This window comes from Natrix helvetica (assembly GCF_964273705.1).
Source record: "Natrix helvetica genome assembly, chromosome: 1".
In the NCBI taxonomy this organism is placed as follows: domain Eukaryota; kingdom Metazoa; phylum Chordata; class Lepidosauria; order Squamata; family Natricidae; genus Natrix; species Natrix helvetica.
Window position 1 is genome coordinate 96,084,902 of NC_138548.1, and position 20,706 is coordinate 96,105,607.

A 20,706-nucleotide genomic window follows, 5' to 3' on the forward strand; every position below is an offset into this window, starting at 1 on the left:
CCTCTAGCACGATGGAGATGCAAAAACTTTTTTTTGTATATCCACCTACCCTTTTCCCCAAAAAATTTTAAAAACCAATAAAATTCTTTCAGGGAAAAAAAGAAGAAGGATACCAAGATCACAAACTACCTAAAATCAATATTAGGTTTTGGGTTGGTGGGTCTAATTTGAATGGTGGGAAGTTGTAGTTTCTTTTGAAAAATGGTGCTTGGGGGTGATTCTTCACTCAAAATCATATACTATGCAGTTATGGCTTTTAAATTCTTGCTCAACTTTAATGTTCACTGGATACTTTTGAATGAGTTATTCTTTTCTTGGTCCAACCTATTTCAGAATTGTGTTAGAATAGTTGGAAATTGCTCCTTATTTTTATATCTCATGGATGAAAGGCAATGTGTATAAATGCAGTGAACCTAATCAATAAGTAGCTTACAGAGCACAGTTTACTGGAATGCTAACAGGTACTATTGTACCTGTAGCTTTATATCTGCAGGATATTCCTGATAATCCCTGCTGATCTTGATCACTCCAGGCAATTGAATATAATTTCAAAGCACTGACCTTTGTAAAAAAAAACCAGTGGGGTTCTTACAGGATGCCATTCTTGTAGATAAAGACAGATGTATTTATGTATAGTCCCAGTTTTTTATGCGTTTTTATGACTTTTTTCCTTTCTATATGTGTCCCAGAGTGCTTTAGATTTAGGCAACTATAACAAATGTAATTAATCATATCATATTTTACTTTTACTTTTACTTTTTTTTACTTTTCTGTACAGCTGTACTAGGTTTAATTCGTTTTTAAGGGTATAGTATATTTATCTTTTGTATTTATTTTAATGAGACGCCTGTACACCGCCCCGAGTCCCTTCGGGGAGAGGGGGCGGTCTATAAATCCTGAAAAATAAAATAAATAAATAAATTTTATTTATTTACAGTATTTAATATTTAATACTGTTGATTTATTATAAATGTATAATAATCTTAATAATATCAAGATCTGAAAATCAAAATTGAAAGGTAAATAGCATAAACAGGCTGTGGTGATTCCAGAGGACATTGTGCCATACCAAAAAATCTTAGTTGGCAATAAGCAAATCGGCGCATTGACTAAATTTCTATCTCTCACACATGCAGTAAAGCAATACATTAAGGCATTCTAAGCTCTTGGGAAGAATTTGTGCATATGAAGTCCAACACCAGCTAAATGACTGGCAGTTGTGACTTCACATTTCTGTGAACAATTAATAACAATAGTAAAAATAAGATAGCAACACACACCAAATGCTGCCTCTGCAAAGAAGTGAAGAAGCAGCGGACTGCCTAATTCAGGGGTGTCAAACTGTGGGCCTCGGGCAGGATGCATCACTCGCTGGCCACAACCATCCCCATTTTAGCAAAGGGGGAAAAATTGTGATATATCACCTGATGACAACATGTTGTTGTGAGTTTGATTCTGCTGCCAGAAGATCACTCAGACTGACTAAAAAAATGGCATAACAAATAACAGCAATGTGCACTGAAGATCTGCAAGCAAAAATTTTTGGGAAAAATAACATCAACGAAGAAATAGAAATGGAAGACACTAAATTTTCTAGAACTTCAGAATTCAAACAGACAAGCAGCTGCCACTTAGGATCCCAGACTTAACAAACATCAATAAGAAGCATTAAATAGTCTGGCTGTTGCAGAACCTGGAGACAGCAGAAGAGAAAGAATTAGAGAAAATCACAAAATACAAAGATTTGCAAATAGAAGAACAACTGTGGTAAAAGAAAGCAAATACTAATAGCAATAGGCATCTTGGGTACAACCCCAAAACATCTGGAGCACCACTTGAACACTATTGTCCTTGACAAAATCACCATCAGTCAGTTGCAACAGGCAACTGCTACAGCTTTATTCCTGCAACAATACCTTTAACACAATCGAACAACATCTACCTTATCCCAGGTCTTGGGAAGGATTCAATAGGTGGATTAAAATGCCAAACTGTAGATTACCTGCACATAATAAGTAATGCATTTTAAAAATTATTTGATATGACTACCCATCTCAATTGCATGACACTGGTGGACTAACGCTATACACTATATATAATGGGCAGCTATATAAATTACATAAAGAAATAAATACTATTTAAAGCAGAATAAAAACAATATAACAAAATAATATATTTATAGTAAATATCACGTTATGTTTTGTTATATTATTTTAAAGATGATGCTGGGTGTTTACTGGCATATTTGCAGCATTATGGCTTCTAATTCTTTTTTTAAAATGCGACAAAGATGCATGTACTAAGCTAGAATCATAAGTTTAAAAGAATGAGAAGCTACATGATAGAGATAAGCTGTTACAAAATGTTTCATTGTATGGGATGTCAAGAATAGGACTAACTGTGTTAATTGTTTTTCTGAAAATATAAGTCTTTGGGTCAAGCTAAAATCAAATGGATGAAACAAAATATATCCTGTAGCCACTTATGGCTAATAGCACATAAAATATATGTGATACATAGGTTTTCAATAATCATTGGTTCATTTCAGGTGAATTGATTACAAACAGTAGAAACCTCTGCACCAGATGGTTTATCTCCTTAACCTTCCTCTTAACAATTTCAAGTACCAGCGATCAAATTTTGAAAAATGATATGCACAATTACCCTTTTGAGGAAAAAAAAGGAATAGCCTAAAGAAAAAAGAGCTTTTATGTATCCTTAGCTATTTATGTGCATAGTTTCTTCCAGTATGACAGATTTTTACCTAACACTGGCAGGTAAGGCTACATACTCATTATATAGAACTGATACAACAAAATCTATTAATATTTTGTTCATGTCTTATTCAGCAATTTTTTCCCTTCCACTAGGAAAAAAATTAGGAAGATGTAACATTCAAACGTGCCAGCTGGATTTTTCTCTTGCTTAATAATACAGAATTAGTCTGTATTATTTTAGACACCCATTGTGGGAATAAAATGTACTGATTTATAAATGTTTGAAGAACTTTTAGGAAAATGTTGATACTGTTTATATAATTGGCTTCCATAAACCATTTCTTTCTTTGAATATTTCAGTTTTGAAATATCAGCTGATGGGCTCCATACAGGGTTGGGTTTCAAAAGATTTTACTACCGGTTCTGTGGCCGTGGCTTGTTTGATGGGTGTGGCTTGTAGGTCATGTGACTGGGTGGGTGTGGCTTCATGGTCATGTGGCTGGGTGGGTATAGCTGATTGATTATGTGACTGGGTGGATGTGGCCAACTTCATGTCAAGGGGCGTCTTGTCTGGCCTCTTCTCGCCTCAAAGGCCTCAACGAAATACAATTTCTTCGTCTATTTATTTACTACTTCTGAACATCCAAAATATACAATTTAATCTTATGTATATATGCCATATGGGTACATACATATTACATAGTATAGAGTGTATATAGACACACAAAAAGATACATTGTCTACTATATATTCTGTATGTGTACACACAGTTCTTCTAAAACTATGCACATTCAACCTCACTTCCTGCATTTGGAAAAACACAACTAGAGTCCACTTTCTGCCACACATTTAACTTTAACTTCTGTACATTAGAACATTACACATGCCTTCAGATCTTCTTCCTTAGCGTGCAATATATAGTAACCTAATACTTAAGCACCAATTTAGCTGAATTTTTCATAGCCCATAGAATTCCTGACCATTTGGAACAATGAATAGAATTTACATGACTGTAGGTGATTAGGGCTTAATTCACTCAAACTCAGTTATTGAAAATACACAAATGGATGGTTCCTATTAAGTTACTGGAATTTAAAAATCAAAAAGCAGTGAATTACAATATTTTAGTTTATTCCTAAAAACATTATTAGATTCTAATCCATTGTCACATAAATGGAGTGCTCATGCAACGAGCCCATTTTCTTTTGTATCTCACACACAGGCCCAATTTGCTCTGGAGATCCTTCTAGCTGTATGTGGAGATGGGAAGAAGTCCATGTAGCAGTGGATTTCATAATAAATTAAAATGTGATTTAAAATAACTTTTTTTCAGTTTGATGTGAGGCTATGTGTTATCCAATTTCAAATGCCATCATTCTATAACAATTAAATTAGTTATAGAATTAGTTGCATGCATAGATAAAGATGTTCGTGAGTCAGTTGAGCTCTTAGAGTTTTGTTTTTTGGTTTGTCTAATGCCAGCATCACAGCAGTTTATATACATATGGGACACACACCCAAACTTATTCTGATCATTGACAGAAAGACTAAACTCTCCAGTCTGTCGGGAAATACCCCATTAAGCTTCACGCATGCATGTGGATATCATTATACAAGATTATTTTTTCCAAGGTCCTAGGGAAATTCACTAACTCCCCACCTCCAAATGTTTCATATGTATGACAAGTTATTGAAACATTTGTTTTAAAAACTACATTGGGAAAATTTTTTAAAAGTACATATTAATAATTTTAATATTTTTCCATGTGTTTAAAATTTGTGCAGACTGGAGTTTGATATTTTAAAAAAAATCAAAATTCTGCTTTTCTTTGGTTTTAGTATTTCCCTGCTCTTTCTATATACAGTATGACCCTTTATTTTCCAGTCCTTTTGCAGGCCACATGCACATTTTAAGTTCTAATATCAGATCGTGTGAATATTTTAAGCCTGGATAATAGTTGAATAGCATCTTGGAGTAAAAGGCATGATACATCCGGTATAAAAACAACATTCCCAAGCTTCTGACGTCTTTCTGCTCCATAATCAACTTAAAGGCTGCAGCAGGTGGCTTGAAGGTAGAAGTTAGTTAATGATTAATAAGGCTTTTACACATCCTTTGCGTCACTTTTTCTTTCCAAATAATTTGCTAACAAGTCACCTAAGGGCTTGAAATCGATCAGGAAAATAACCAAAGGGATCATGTGGTGCAATTGATAGTGATGATTAGAAAACCAGAAGAACCTAGAACAGCAAATAAAAAAAGATTTATTATTTACTTTGTTGCAGTATTTGCTGAATAATGCTGAATGGTTTTATATGTGTATGTGTGTATGTATATACATACACACATTTGAATATCATCATTGGGTCATTTCTACCAGTGCCTTTCAGAAATTTATAGAATATTCTGCCTTAGTTTAATAATTTTAAATATGCATTTGTTCCAATAGTCAAATAGCATAATTATAAAAATAATTATAATATCTCAAATATTCAGATTAATTCACATTATTTTTGTGCCTTTAACCTACTTATGCTCACTTCATTAGTTAAAGTAGAAATTCAGGTAGTTCATATCAAGCTGCAAAAAAGTGTATTAAAAATACTTAAAATACTTAAATTGTTAACTTTGGGTAGAATTGTTTGGCATGAGCACAGATGCTATTATTATTATTAAATTGTAATGTTAAAAAGTAGTTAGATAATGTGAGGTCTATAAAATCATAATTAACCTCCAGTGATATAAACAAATATGGTAATATCAAATGATCATATAAAATCATATGGCATTTCAGAATGACTTCAAGATGGTGGTTGTTTTTTAATCAGTATTTAGGAAAATATAAGTGGAAGATGCAAATAATCTGCAAAGTCTAATAATGAAAGTCAAGGAATACACAGTATAAAAAAGGGGGGAAATGGGACTAAGGTTAAATATGAAGAAGACCAAATGAATGAACTTTGGTTTTGGTACAAACATCTGGGAATAACATGGATAGCCAAGAAAACAAGCAGATGGATAATCAAGCAAATCAAATCCAATTTTTCATTTGAGGCACAAATTATCACACTCAAATTATCATACTTCAATCACATGTGAAGACTTAGCTCTCTAGAGAAGTCTATAATGCTAGTAAAGTGGAAAGAAAGAGAATAACCCAACCATGGGTGCATTACTAAAAGTCCTGAAGGGCCTAGGTTAGACACTAGGAAATTTTAGTAAACTATAGGTACTTGGAGTTGTAAATATATGCATTGGATATTGGGGAAAATAATTCTGCAAAGAGTCTGTAATCATGACTATTTATTTTTTTCCCACTGATGAATTCAGTGGAACTGATCAAGTATTTTGAAATTATTATTTTTTAAATTTAATTTTTTCTAATTTAATTTGACTTCTTAGTCGCCCCCTCTCCCCCCAGGGACTCGGGGCGACGTACAATAGCAACGGTCACAACAATATAATATGGAGGAGGTGGAAAATAAATAAATAAATTACAGTACTTTAAGACAATTAAAACCCCAATGACAGCTAAAATTTAAAAATTAAAATTAACAATTAAAAATGCCGAAGAGGTGGAGAAGCTCTAAATTTAAGCCAGGCCGGGTAGTCGAAGCAGGTGGGTCTTAAGTTTAATACGGAAGGAGCGGAGGTCAGTTGTTGTCCTAATGTCTGGGGGGAGGTCATTCCAAAGGGTAGGGCCCATCACAGAGAAGGCCCTACTCCTGGGCGCCGCCCTCTGACACTCTCTGGAGGACAGCACCCAGAGAAGTCCCTCTCTGTGCGAGCGAATAGGTCGCAGGGATGTGTGGGGCAGGACGCTATCCCGCAGGTAACTAGGCCCTGTGCCATGGAGCGCTTTAAAGATGGTGACTAACACCTTTAAGCGCACCCGGTAGGCCACAGGAAGCCAGTGCAGCTCGCGCAGGAGAGGTGTTATATGGGAGAACCTCGTTCTCCCCATAATTACCCGCGCGGCTGCATTCTGGACCAACTGCAATCTACGGGCGCACCTCAAGGGGAGCCCCATGTAGAGAGCATTGCAGTAGTCCAGGCGGGACGTCACCAAAAACAGGTTTTATTGGTTTTTACAAATTTTTTCAGGGAAAAAGGGTTTAAAAGGGTATAAAAAATTTTGACACCTACATCCTGCGGAGGAGAGCAGTCCCCCCAAGTCTCGCAACTTTTACAGACAAAAATAGAAAAACATCAACATTTGAATAGATATTAGCAGTTTTAAGTTTAACACTAAGTCATCAAAATATTTCAATCATTTTTTTTGTATCACTTCCATAAAGGTACATTATAACAACAATTGCAATAATATTTCAAATCACTTTTGTGACCTGAGTCTTCTAGTTGTTGCATCCTGCCCCCCGTCTACTGGCAGAGCCTCAGCCCCTCCCTCCCTCATCTCTTGTGTACCATCCCCCATTTCATCTAGGAGAGCATTATGTTTTTTAGTGAAAGCCTCCGCCTCCACAACTGTGTTAATTCTAATTCTGCTGCCCTCCCAGAAAATCAGCATGCCTTCTGGCAATAACCACCTAAACCAGACCCCTTTATTATATATATATATATTTTGCTAAAGAGGAATATTTCTTCCTCTTATCTCTTAACTTTCTTTGGAATCTGTTTAAGAATGGTTATTTCTTTATATTTTAGTGGTCCTCCCCTTTGAGCTCCTAGAACCTCATCTCTTGTAGTCTTTCTAAGAAATTTAACATGAACTTCCCTTGGAACATTGTGTGTTCTTGCATATGCTGAATTAATCCTATAAATCAAGTCAATATCCCACCAGAGCTGTTGTTTATCTCTATTAATGTATTCTGCTAGTATTGTGGTCATAATCTCCTTAAGATCTTCGTTCTCAACTTCTGGCAAGTTTTGGAACCTAAGGAAAAAAAGACATCCTTTCAAATTCCATTTTTATCATGTGATTTTCAAATTCTACATTCCCCCTTTGGATTGTCTTAACCTCGTCCCTCATCCCAACCGCACCCTCCTCCAGTACACCTATTCTCTGTTCATTTCGTGTGGCTTGTTGTTGCGTTTCTCTGAGCTGATCATTTAAGTCTTGCAGTTGTTTTTTCATTTCGTCCTGTCCCTTTAAGATAGATTGAAGCATCTGGTGAATAGATAAGTCCTTTGTACTCTCTTCAGGGGCTTTAGGTTGTAGAAATGACCCCAGTTGTGACTGCTGAGTAATCAGACTAGACGTAGAAGATGTTGGGGCCGATGAGGCCTTGCCAGGCGGTAATTTTTTTGGACCCATCATGAAGCTCAGAGATAGTTATTAATCTGTGCAAAGAAATGGCGTCTGTGGGGAAGCACAGCCGGTAGAGATCACAAGGCAGGCAAATCCAAGAGAGAATAAATCTTCTAATATAGCACCAGATCAAATAGGTGAATCAAAATATTCCAAATCCAAGGGAAAAGCGTATTTAGAGAGGCTCCTGGAGATCTCTGGGGAGACTAGTTCAGAGCCATAAAATCTTCCAAGGGAGGAATCTCATTCATAAAAACAAAGAAGAAGGAGGAAGTTGGCCATCTTGGCTCAGCCTTTACAGGTGGTCAGGAAACAACAAGTCCAAAGTTCCCATACATAGTTTAAGGAAGAGTCAGTTCAACCATCCTTTCTCTCGCAATTGTGGTCAAAAGTTTATTCTTCCATTGTTTAGAGGAAGTGAAAGTAAGTTTTTAACTCTCTCTCTCTCTCTCCTATGAGAGGGAGAGATTTTGCAAGTGCCGCTTTTCCGAGGGGGGTAGAAATTCCCCCCCCTCCAATCTTAACTCTTCCAGAGGTTGAAACAAAGTTCTAAAAAAAAAACTGTGGTTCATTCATTGAATAAAACAGTAAAAGACTTGGGGAGACTTCCCACCTCACTGGACTTCAGCTTTATCCTTCTAATTAATCATTTCCTTCCAGGCTCTGCTCGGCGAAGATGCGCAGCAGCATGCAGCGCCGCCACGCATCCCCCACGATTCCCGGCTCCCGGGGCAAAACGAGACCCCCCACGGCCGCCGCCATTCCAGGGGATCCCAGCAAGCCGCCCCTACGGCAGGGCGCCCTTCCAAGGCAACTTGTGCTCCCCCCAAACTTAAGGGGAGCCCACCGAAAGAGCGAGCAGCGGACACGCGTGTCCGTCGCCTTCGGGGACCGGAAGTCATTCATGTATTTTGAAATTATATGGGAAATGTTCTGAAGGACAAAGCATGGAACAGATGGGCTTCAGCTTATCATCTTCTACTCGCCTTCCTGAATACAGTACTCTCCAAAAAATTTCTGTAGAAAAATCCAGAACATTTTTAAAAGTATTTTTGGATATTGTAACACAGATTTTGACAGCACTAAACTCCTCCTAAAGAAGAAAATGTGCAGCCATTTTTCTTACTAGCCTATCAGTTTTGTGCAGTGTAAAGTATTGTGGCTTCTCTTTTTCACACACTAACAAGGTTAGTAGAGGCATGATTAATTTTCAGCCTGGGAAGTTGAAGCACAACTGGTAGGTCATAGGCATATATTTCCAGCGTCTGCTTCTTGTTTTTGTTTTGCTATATTCACATGAGAATATAAAATGCAATGGAAAGTGTTTTGTAGGAAGGGGGTTTAATTTAAAAGTTCAAAATGCACTATAAAGGGGGATAGGAGAGAGTCTTCCTGAAGCAAGCACTGTTATTTCTATACTTCCAAACATATGGAGCACAAATTACATTGACAGATAGAATAATGACAGTGTGATTTGCCATGCATTCTATTTTAAGATCTTTATCTAAAATTGATACATAACTTGCTATACCTGAAACCCCAGGTGAGAAGGTTATTGGAGTATAACAAAGTTTTGACGTCAGAACTGCTATTTATTCCACTGGAAACCATTAGTGATGCATTGCCCCTTGGCAGTTGTGTTTTCAAAAATCCAGTTAAATTTTTATGACTGTTTCTGGCCAATTAGAGTTCCTGCTCAATGTAGAAAGAAGGAAAACTGGTTTCTATACAGTTTCAGAAATTCAAACATTCAGAAATGTTACACCTCAGCAATAGGATTGGTGTAAATACCAAACTGTTACAAAATGTATTTAATTCCTTCTGTGCTTTTTTCTGTTCATAGTAGTTTATTGACCTCACTCATATTTCTGAATTTATACTGATCATGTACGTATACATTGCAAAATAAGAACATATTTTTTTAAAAAAAAGTTTGCAGTATGACAAAATAAAAATGGGAATCCCCATGAGCTATAAGCACTCAGAATCAACAAGGGGAAAAAGCCTCTAGACCTTCATATTGTCTACATTTTGCTAATACCCACTATAGCAGGGGTATCAAACTCACATCATCACAGGGAATCACGTGATGTATCGGGACATCACGTGATGTATTGGGACTCCCCCCCCCCTGTTCAGTAAACTGGGCGGGGACATGGCCAGCACCTGATGCATTTGGCTCGTGGGATGGGAGTTTGACAGCCCTGCACTATAGGGCAGTGATGGCTAACATTTTTTGTTGTTGGGTGCCAAAAATGCGTGCCAGCACCCATAATGCAAAGTGTGCCCCCACATGCAAATGTGTGCACACACATGCCATACTCCCCCTACACACATGCCATACTGCTCGCCTTCAAGCTGGTATTTCTTCCAGGGGAGGGGCGGAGGAGGCCGTTTTCAGAAATGAACTTCTGGTAGGCCCATTGGGCCTGTTTTTCGCCCTCCCCAGGCTCCAGAGAGTTTCCTGAAGCCTGGGGAAGGCAAAAATGTATTCCCCCGGCCCTCCAGAAGGCTAAAAATCAGCTGGCTGGTGTGCGCATACATGCTGGAGCTGGTTGCTCGCGTGCCATAGGTTCGCCATCACAGCTGTAAGGTTTTAAAGTTCTGATTCAGTGCAAACAAACAAAAATCTGCTTTGTTTCGTTTCAGCTTCTAACGTGTGAATAGTGTTGAAAATAAAAATATGATGCTTCAATTGTTCAACTGTTTGAATAGATTCTAACTGGGAGCTTTAAGGAAAGTCTAATTTCCATTCAGAACTAAGAGCAATTGCCAACTGCTAAAAATGGTATAAAAAGAAAAGAGATTTGTGCTTTATTTAAAATCTTGTGGGAGAGTCATTTAATCATTCATAATTTTCAAATAATGAACGCTGCTGAACAATTAATAAGACACATAAAATTACTTAGTAAATAGCTTACTTTTATTAGCACTATTTTTCAATCAGTTAACAGCAAATTGATACAGTTGTCTTACACTTACTGATAATAGAACAGAAATGAACAGAGGTATAAGTAAATACAGACATTTGATGATTAACTGGCTTTAAAGGGGTTCATGCATTCATTCATTCAACTTTTATAGCCATCCAACTGAGCCAAGTGACTGGGTAGCTTAAAATTCTAAAAATGATTAAAACAATTTTAAAAATGTTAAAGCAATAAAAAAATAAAAAGTTAAAATTTAATGCATAAGTAAGGCTTTTCTCTTTGTCCTAACCCTAACCCCTAACTCTTCTCTTTTTCCTTTGTTCCATACAATTAAAAACAAGGCCCTGAAAAACAAATGAAGAAATATAGAGTAAGGAAAGTTTATGCCCTTTCCCCATTTCCTGCCTTTCCTCCTGTCACTTACAGCAAGGAAAAACCTGCCTAATATATACTTTTGGTGATGGCTGGTATCATTATTAATGGAGTATTGCCAGGTTTGTGTACCAACCTAGTATAGAAAGTATTAGTGTGTCTGACTGCCTTTGTCTGGGCTCAAGCTGATAAGGCGTGGTTAGTTGCATCAAGGGAGACCTTGGGGGAATACCAGGGTGCTAGGGTACACTGGAAAGTTTAAAAATATTCTGGATGCAGGCAGCGGCAAACTACCGTATTTTTCAGAATATAAGACACACCTTAGTTTTGGGGGAGGAAAATAGGGGGGGAAAATTCTGCTTACCAGGTATTCATCTGGCTAGCATCCTTAGTCTGGTCAGCTTCAGCACATAAGTTTGATGGTTTTGAGTGTGCACGCACAAGCTTTTTATCCCCTGCTTGGGGATAAAAAAAACAGCTTCTAAAGCACAGCTGATCGTCAGAGAGAAGCAATGAGAAAAGCAGGCAAAGCTCGGAAGATTGCTTCACTCATTAGCACCTTGTTAGGGCTGAAAAAAACTTCGAAAAAACTACATTTGGCGTATAAGATACACACAAATTTTCAGCCTCTTTTAGGGCAGGAAAAAGTGTGTCTTATACTTTGAAAAATACGGTATATATCTCTACCAAGGAAAAGGACAAGTGCATGATGTTACAAAATATGGGACATGATTCAATGGGTTTTCTTAGCTTTTCAAGGTAAGTTAATGGAGCCAAAAATGGCTCCAGGAAGGGGGAAAATATTGCAAATATATTTTTATAGAACTTCCTCTTAAGCTGAAAAAAAAATAGGAGCAAGAAAGATATATGTCAATGTCTTCTCCCTCTAGAAAGCAAACATAAATGTTGTTCATACCCTCACCCTTCAAAGAGAAGTCCGATCTTTCTAAATGATGTAACTATCGTTCCTAATTGGAAACTTGTCTGATGTTGTCTCCTTTTCCAGGGTAACCATCTAATTAAAGAGATTTCCAGGGTCTTGATCCTATTGAATAAAGTGCTAATTGCAGTTGGTCTGTCAGAAATTGAATTCTAAGTTTTAACATTGTTTGAATCCATCCTAAATTACTGGAAGTAATTGATATAAATTAGCTGTTTTAGACTTGTTCCAATCAATGTTCCCTCTAATTTTTTTTCAATGTGAGCAGAAAAGTATAATGTTTGAGCGGCACATTTTCATGCCTGAGCACCTGAATTTTTTTCACAGATGTCACCTAAGACAACAACGAAATCAGTATTACTTGAAACTCAAAGTTATGTTTCTTCAAGGTACCCGCTTAATTTAAAGTGTTATATAATATCAGTATCACTTAACAACGCTCCTGCTTAGCAACCAAAATGTTGGGTCAGTAACTCTGGCATTTGAAGCACGCAAGTCTTAAAGCTGTCAAGTTACAAGACCCTTGCACCCCTAACCCTTTAGAAAAAAAAACCCAGGGATGTTCAAACTTGACAGCTTTAAGACTTGTGGACCTCAACTCCCAGAATTCCTCCTCCAGCCATGTTGGCTCAGGAACTCTGGCATTGAAGCACGCAAGTCTTAAAGCTTTCAAGTTACAAGATCCTTGCACCCCTAACCCTTTAGGGGGGGAAATGCAGGGGTCTTCAAACCTGACAGCTTTAAGACTTGTGGACTTCAATTCCCAGAATTCCTCCTCCAGTCATGTTGCAGCGACATCATCTGCATGGATCTGCTCCATCTTTGGTTTCTTCATCATGGGCAGGGCTGCAGCTGAAGATGCCGACGAGCCCCCGCTGCCACCAGAATAACTGTTGCCACCTCCTCCTCCAACAGCACCACCACATTTGCTGCCCGGTGCTGCGGCTGAGGTGAAGCTGGCAAAGCTCCCGCTGGTGCCCCCACCCGTGGCAACAGCGCCTCCCTCTCCGCTTGGAGCACCTGAGCTGGGCCCCGCGTTACCCCTGCCCCTGCCTCTCCGCAGTGCTTTTGAGGAGTCATGAGGCCTTTTTTTCCCCTGCTCCCCCCCGCCGCCTTCCTACTGGCTCCCGTAGCCTCATGGCTCCTCAAAAGCATGGCGGAGGGGCAGGGGAGACGCGGGCTCAGCTAAGGTGCTCCGAGCGGAAATGGAGGCGCTGCTGCCACACGCGGGAATGCCGGCTGGAGCTTTGGCAGCTTCACCTCAGCCGCAGCGCCAGGCAGCAAATGTGGCGGTGCTGTTGGAGGAGGAGGAGGTGGTAGCAGTTATTCCGGTGGCGGCAGGGGCTTTGGGGCTTCACAACTACCGTCAGTCGCCCCGTGCTCATCAAAACAAGTCCGGGGAGGTCCTTTGCGGGTGGCCAGTTGTAGCCGCCTGCAAAGGACCTCCCCAGCTTCCGGAGCCTGTGGCAATAGAAATCACTGCGCGGCAGTTGCAAACTGCTGCATGGTGTTTTCTTGCCATGTGTGCGGCTGCGCAGCCGCGCACCTTAGAGGGAACATTGGTTCCAATTGAATGTCCACATGAATTTCCACTTAAAGAGAGGTTGAACTGTCTCCAGACTTGTCTTCCTTTTTGAAATTTGTTAACAAGATTCTCTGGTAACCTAATATCATCTGTACATTATTTGCAGAAAGTTCTGACTATTGGCAGGCAGCACTAAGTTGCTAATATTAATCTTTAAACTACATTGATAGAATTTTGGAATTACCTGTTGCTGCAATGAGCTGTCAAATGGTAACTGGAAATGTGGAAAGTGAGAAAGAAAGAGTTGTTAACATTTTTTCTCATTTTTTTCTGTTCCTTATTTTTACTTGCATTATTTATTATTTTTGCTTCCTTTTATACAGCAATGTATTTTTGAAACAAAAGTAGCATTGGACACTTTGGCACAATACTTCAGTTTTCCCTAGTCTGGAAGATTGTAGAACCGCTATTCTAGAATTCTACAAGAATCAAGCGGGCTATAAAATTCTGGAATTATCTCTGGAAATACTTCAGATAATGTGATAATCAAACACATTGTGGATGAAAATTATTGGGTATTTCTAGTAGATATTATCTTTGGAAGATTGTTTGCCTGTTCATTCTTAGTTCTAACCTTTTTCTAAATTACTCACCTTCTTTTCCTTTGCCTCCCCTCCCTCTCAAGCTTGCCCTTCTCAGATAAGTAGTTGAGAGATGTCTATATGTAGTCTCATTCAGGAATTGATCTGACAATAATGTCAAGACTAGTCATTTATGAGTTGCCTGTTGATAACGTTATGTCAGCTTCTGAAAATTATTTTATTTACCTCGATGATCTTGACAAAACACCTGCATTAGTTCAAAGAACTGTTACTCATTTGGGACACACATTGTTTCTTTTGATGTTAGAATAACTGGGCAGATGTACAGACTATGTTTTCAATAAAGTAACAGAAAGGACTTCAAAGACTTAATAGCACTTTAAATTTACTTTACTTGCCAAGAATACTTTAAAAATCCTTATGTATCTATGAATTTTGGAATATGCATAATAAATCTTCCCTAGACAATATTCATTTTTTATTGTATAGAGCCAATATTATGCCTCATTTTATTTATTCTGCTGTAACATAAAACATTTGATTGGTATAAGTTTTGAACTCGTCTTGAATAGTATAAAAGTAATTTGGCCAAAATTGTCATTATTTCCAACCTTTACGTTTTCCCCAATGATTTTGTTAATGAATCTTTCCTGTAAAAGTTCATAGGATTCAATATGTTATTGTTTACTTTAAAAATGTATAGTTTATGGTAGTATAATTAAGAAAGACATCCATTGAAAATTGTAATTATAATAGAGTTGGTTTTTTAATTTATTTTGTGTTTGCTGGCTATGAGAAAGATGTATAAAAACACTACAATCTCACTTTTGGCTATTCTGTTTCTTCATGTTTACTTCCCAAAAGTTGGTTTTGTAAAAATAAAAAAATAAAAAAGAGGGAGAGAGAGAGAGAGAATGATTGAAGGTTGTATTGAGAAAAAAAAATCAGTTGTACAAGTTCCTAAATAAAATTGCATATATATCTTACCATCTAACCTTGCTGAACCTGGAAAAAAATCTTTTTTGAAAGGTGGTACATCAATATGTCATTCAGAAACAGATTTTTCTCAGGATAGTAAAAATTTTAAATTTTAACATTAGAAACACCACAGTGATATTTGCCATAGGTCTTGTTGTTGTTTTATAAATAGCCTGTCAATTATTATCTGTTTAATTATTATTTCAATTTATACACTCAACCAACCAACCAGCTAGCAAGGGTTAAAAACATAAGAAGAAAACAGTACAACAATAAAACATGCCTATGCGCCTATAAAATATGGAGATTATCATTGTTAAATGCAGTTTTACTACTAACAAATGTATATATTTATCCTTTTCTTTGTGCTCTTTTAGGCAGCAAATACAGCCTCTTCTAGGATCGTTTAGTCAAGCAGAAACCTTATTAACATCTTTTGGAGTACAGCCAGCAAGTTTAGATGGTGTTCTTTTGGATGCCGGTTGCTCTTCTTTGCAGTTAGATACACCAAAAAGAGGTTTTTCCCTAAAAAAGGATGGCCCATTGGACATGAGGATGGACGGTGACAGGTATCTATTGCCAAAAAAAAAAAACGTAATCAATTTCTCAAAAGCAGGTTGAATTTAATTTCCCTTTCAGAGTGCCTTGCTATATCTCTCTGCATAATACAGTATATAATAAATCAGTTTTTATTTCCTTTGACAAAATAATATTCTATGCTATATTTTCGGCATTTAGTGCCAGGTTTTTTTAATCTCTTCTATTTTCCCCTACTATCCTTCACCCCAGCAGTTAAACTTTTATAAATGTTAATAAAAATATTGGTTCTAAATCTGTCTTTTAAAATTGAAACAAATCCTAACCAAGTCCTGAATGATTATAATGGATACAATAGAATTAAATAGGGGAAGCTATTCCCTTATGCACATCTTGCTGATCCGTCAAAGTAGACGATGATTTTATTCCAGGCTGTTTTAAAGGAATCACAATAAATCTATATTAAGTTTGTTCAATTATTGATAGTAGTATCTACTTTAAAATTGCTCAATATGAATTACTGCTGTTTATCAGTATCAATGTGATAAATATTTTAATTTCTTAAATTATGTGGCTCACTGGAAAACTACATGTAATCCTATACATACATGTGTGTGATATTTGAATAGAGTCTGCCAAGTATATGCAACAATAAATAGATACACATTGTTAAAAATAGTCCTAGAGACAATGATTCAATAAATTATACAAACAATATAAATATAAATAAATAATAATTAAATTACCATAATCGTCCTGGTGGCTACAGAAGACCAAAAATCTTGGACAGATGGAGAAAATCTGGGCATTGACACTTTTTCCACCTGTCAATTACAAAGGCCACACTACTTCAATTCACACATACACTATATTGCCAAAAGTATTCGCTCACCCATCCACATAATCAGAAGCAGTTGTGAGCGAATACTTTTGGCAATATAGTGTATACTACTTCAATACGTTATGACATTGTAGGTTCTTGGACAATCTTGATGTACATGAAGGCCATCTAAAGTTAAAGAATTGACAGCTGATGTGAACAAGCTGACCAGGAATGTTCCTAGAAACAAGAAAGATTTAAAAAGCACTGGAAATACTAAAGCACGAAATAACAGCTATACCCAAGAAAATCAGCAGATACCAAAATAGAATCGTACGCTATATGCAGATCCTCCAACTTTAGTCAAATCAGAAATGTTTTTACTAATCCATCAATGGAGAGACTGCAATGAACCATCTCACATTCGACAAAAAACAAACAGTGCCATAAGACAACTAAAAGAAATGCAACAAGAATGCAGCTTGGGTAAAGGAGGTAGATAAGAATTTTTAAAAAGCTGAAATGAAAGTACATATAATAACAGCAAAAGTAGGGAGAAAAGGACAAGGAAAATCAAGTATAGTCACCACAAGGTGAAGATAGACTGCATGGGTTTTACATACACTTTTTGCCAAGCAGTTTAACAATATACAGCAAGGAGGTGAAATTGAAGATTAGTTAATATCTGGCACTTGATAATCAGAGATCCAACAAAAGGGACAAAACCAAGCAACTACAGGCTAATTACCTGCTTACCAACCACTTTCAGATTGCTAATTAATGTTGTAGATGATTGCATGTAGTTGAAAACAAGCTCTTCCCATCCAGGCAGAAAGGAAATTGCCCAAATAGCAGAGGAACAAAAGATCAGTTCCTAATTGACAAAATGATTTTTTTTTTAAATTGCAGAAGGAAGACCAATTTGAATGTAGCTTGGATTGATTACAGGAAGGTATTTGATTCCCTGCCAGTGATGGACCTAGAAATACAAGGAGTCATTAAAATAACAGCAACATTAGAAAGATCAATAGCACAGTAGAAGACACAGTTGCTGGTCAATAGTAATTGACTGGGAGAAGTTAAACATCAGGAGAGGAATCTTTTGAGGAGACTCACTGTCATCACTACTGTTTGTCACTGTATTAATTCCTCTGCCAACAACACTGAACACATTAGGTCAGGGGTGTCAAACTCACGGCATCATCATCTGACATATTGGGACTTTTTCCCCCTTCACTAAACCAGACGTTGCCATGGCCAGTGCATGTCTGCACTGTCTGCGGGCCGCAAGTTTGACAGCCCTTCATTAGGCCATGAATATCAACATCTGAAATAGAATCACTACTCAACCCTGTCTATATATACAGCAATGACATTGCAATGGTGTTTGGATTAGACAAATGTGCCACCCTAACCACCCTGAATGAATCAAAATGTCCTAAGGAAATAACATCAAGAGTCTGAGTGAAGAAGATGGATGGATGGATGGATGGATGGATTTATATAACAGTCCATTTTTCATCCAATCTTGGGTATCCCAATCAAAAATTAAAAGACATATAATATTGTGCCACCTTCAAACTGATAATATCAAGCACAGTAGGTAAGAAGAAGGTTAGTAGTGAATACATCATGCAAGTGAAGAAGTCCAAACTCAGTGGAAGAATTACCATTAAGGCAGCAAACTCCTCAGCAATTCCAGTCATTAGATACACAGGTGGAACAGTGGGCTGAACTCAAGCAGTCCTTGAAAGGAAGATAAGGAAAATAATGACACTGGATCATGCCCTTCATCCGTGCAAAGATGTTGACAGACTCTTATTTATCAAGGGGCATGGATGAATGGGGAATGTGGCAGACAGCAAGAAGAAAAAAGGCCATTTGAAGAATACCTGAAGAATAATGAAGAAGATGCACTGAAGCTAAATCATGAAAATTTATTAGGTATGAAAGAGACCAAACTGGACTAAAGAAGGACCAAATGAAGAATAGAAAAGAGACATGGCAAAGCAAAGTACTACTTAGCATTACACACACACACACACACACACACACACACACACACACAATTAGTAGGCAAAGCAGATAAGACCTGGCAATGATTAAGAGGAGGAAAGATGAAAGAAGAGTGGGGATCGTTCTGCCTACATAAGGCCAGGACTTATGAAAAAATGCATCTAAACCAGAACTGAGAAGACAGCAATAGACAGCAAATGTCATCTTTGCAATGAAGCTGGAGAAACAGTTACTACCTAATTAGGCACTACAAAAAGATTGGACAGAGTGACTATAATAAAGCATGACAAAGTAGCAACAATGGTACGTTGGAAGATCTGCAAGAAATACCATTTGCCTGCAAGCAAGAACTGGTTGGAGAAGAAAATAAAGAAGTAAAAGAAAATAAAGAAGCCAATGTGCTTTGGAACTTCAATACAAACATTCAAACATCTGGCACATAATACCCTAGACTTAACAATTGTCACTAACAAGGTAAAGAAGTCAGGATAGTGGATGAGGCAATATCTGTAGAAAGCAAAATAAAAGAGAAAGAACAAAATACATCACAAAATACAAATCTTCAAAAAAAGTAGAACAACTGTAGCAAAAGAAAGCAAATATAGTACCAAAAGTGATTGGCACTTGGGTGCCGTCCCAAAATACTGTATCTGGTGTACAACCTAAACATTGGCATTGACAAAATCACTATCAGTTAATTTCAAAAGGCATTTTTACTTAAATCAGTTTACCTCCTACAATGATAACTTTAATATCAAGCAACATCTGTGTATCCAAGGTCTTTGAATGACTTGATAGGTACATAAAAATGTGAAATACACTCTATAAACATCTAGTTGTCTTTGCAATGAACCATAATAATACAGTAATTAAAAGTAGAACAACTGTGGCAGGAGAAAGCAAATATAGTATCAATAGTGATAGGCTTCAATACAAAAACATCGGGAGTACCACTTGAACACCATTGACATTTGACACAAAATACTATCAGTTAATTGCAAACAGGCAGTTTTACTTGTAACAGCTTACATCCTGCGACAATATCTTTTAACAGTTATCCCAGATCCTTGGGAAGGATACAATAGATCAGGAATTTCAAATTCAATTTCATTAAGGGCTGCATCAGGGTTGGGTTTGACTTCAGGGAGCTAGGATGGGCATGGCCAGGGCAGGCGTGACCAGGTTGATGTCACTTATGGTGGGGGAACCTGTAGCGGCTCAAGTGCTCTGCCAGTGAAAACAGGCTCCTGAGCTCTGTTTTCAACTGCGATGGCCTCCTGCAACCCTCTGCCTGCGAAAAGGGAGCTTGCACGTGCTGCTCGTGGCTCTCCCAAGTTCTGTTTTGGCTGGCAGAGGCTCTGCAGGCCAGTCCTTCACTGTTTCCAGGGCAGCCCCATGGCCCAGATCTAAGCACTCTGTGGGCTGGATCTGGCCCCGGGGCCTTGAGTTTGACACCCCTGCGATAGATGAATAAAAATGCCAAATCCAGTCTAAATATATGACTGATTGTGATCAATCATAATACAGTAATAAATTGCCACCTGACTCTTAGCAGTTCATACCAGACTGTAGATAATGGGAGTTTTTGCAGATAATGACAGTGAACTAGCATATAATGCTAGCAGGAATTTAAACTGCCATTTACTAATGCACAGACTTTCAGAAGGATAAAATTACTAAACAAAAGAGACACCACTATAAGAATCTTATAGCAATTCTATATCAACTTGAATGAAGAGAGTTATAATTGAAATGAAAGTGTGATTAAGGTTAACACGGGAAAGATTTGAAGCAGCTTTTAGTTGTCTAAATCCCAAATTCCCTTGGCTATGATTGCAAATTAAAGGTAAATTTAGACAATTGTGGAACCAATCAAACTATAAAACTGTGATGGCTAACCTTTTTGTTGTCGCATGCCGAAAGCACGTGCGTGCATGTGACATCTGTCATTGCATCCATAATGCAATGTGCGTGCACCCCTCACATGTCTGCACCCACC

General features: G+C 37.6%; 1 protein-coding gene across 1 annotated transcript in view; it reads left to right on the forward strand.

The window, feature by feature from the left end:
* Positions 1–20,706, forward strand: part of METTL15 (methyltransferase 15, mitochondrial 12S rRNA N4-cytidine) — a 74,264-nt gene that overhangs the window by 42,748 nt on the left and 10,810 nt on the right. The window contains exon 4 of the mRNA XM_081946095.1: positions 15,712–15,903. Within this exon, the coding sequence (XP_081802221.1) occupies positions 15,712–15,903 (192 nt within the window). The remainder of the gene's footprint in view (positions 1–15,711; positions 15,904–20,706) is intronic.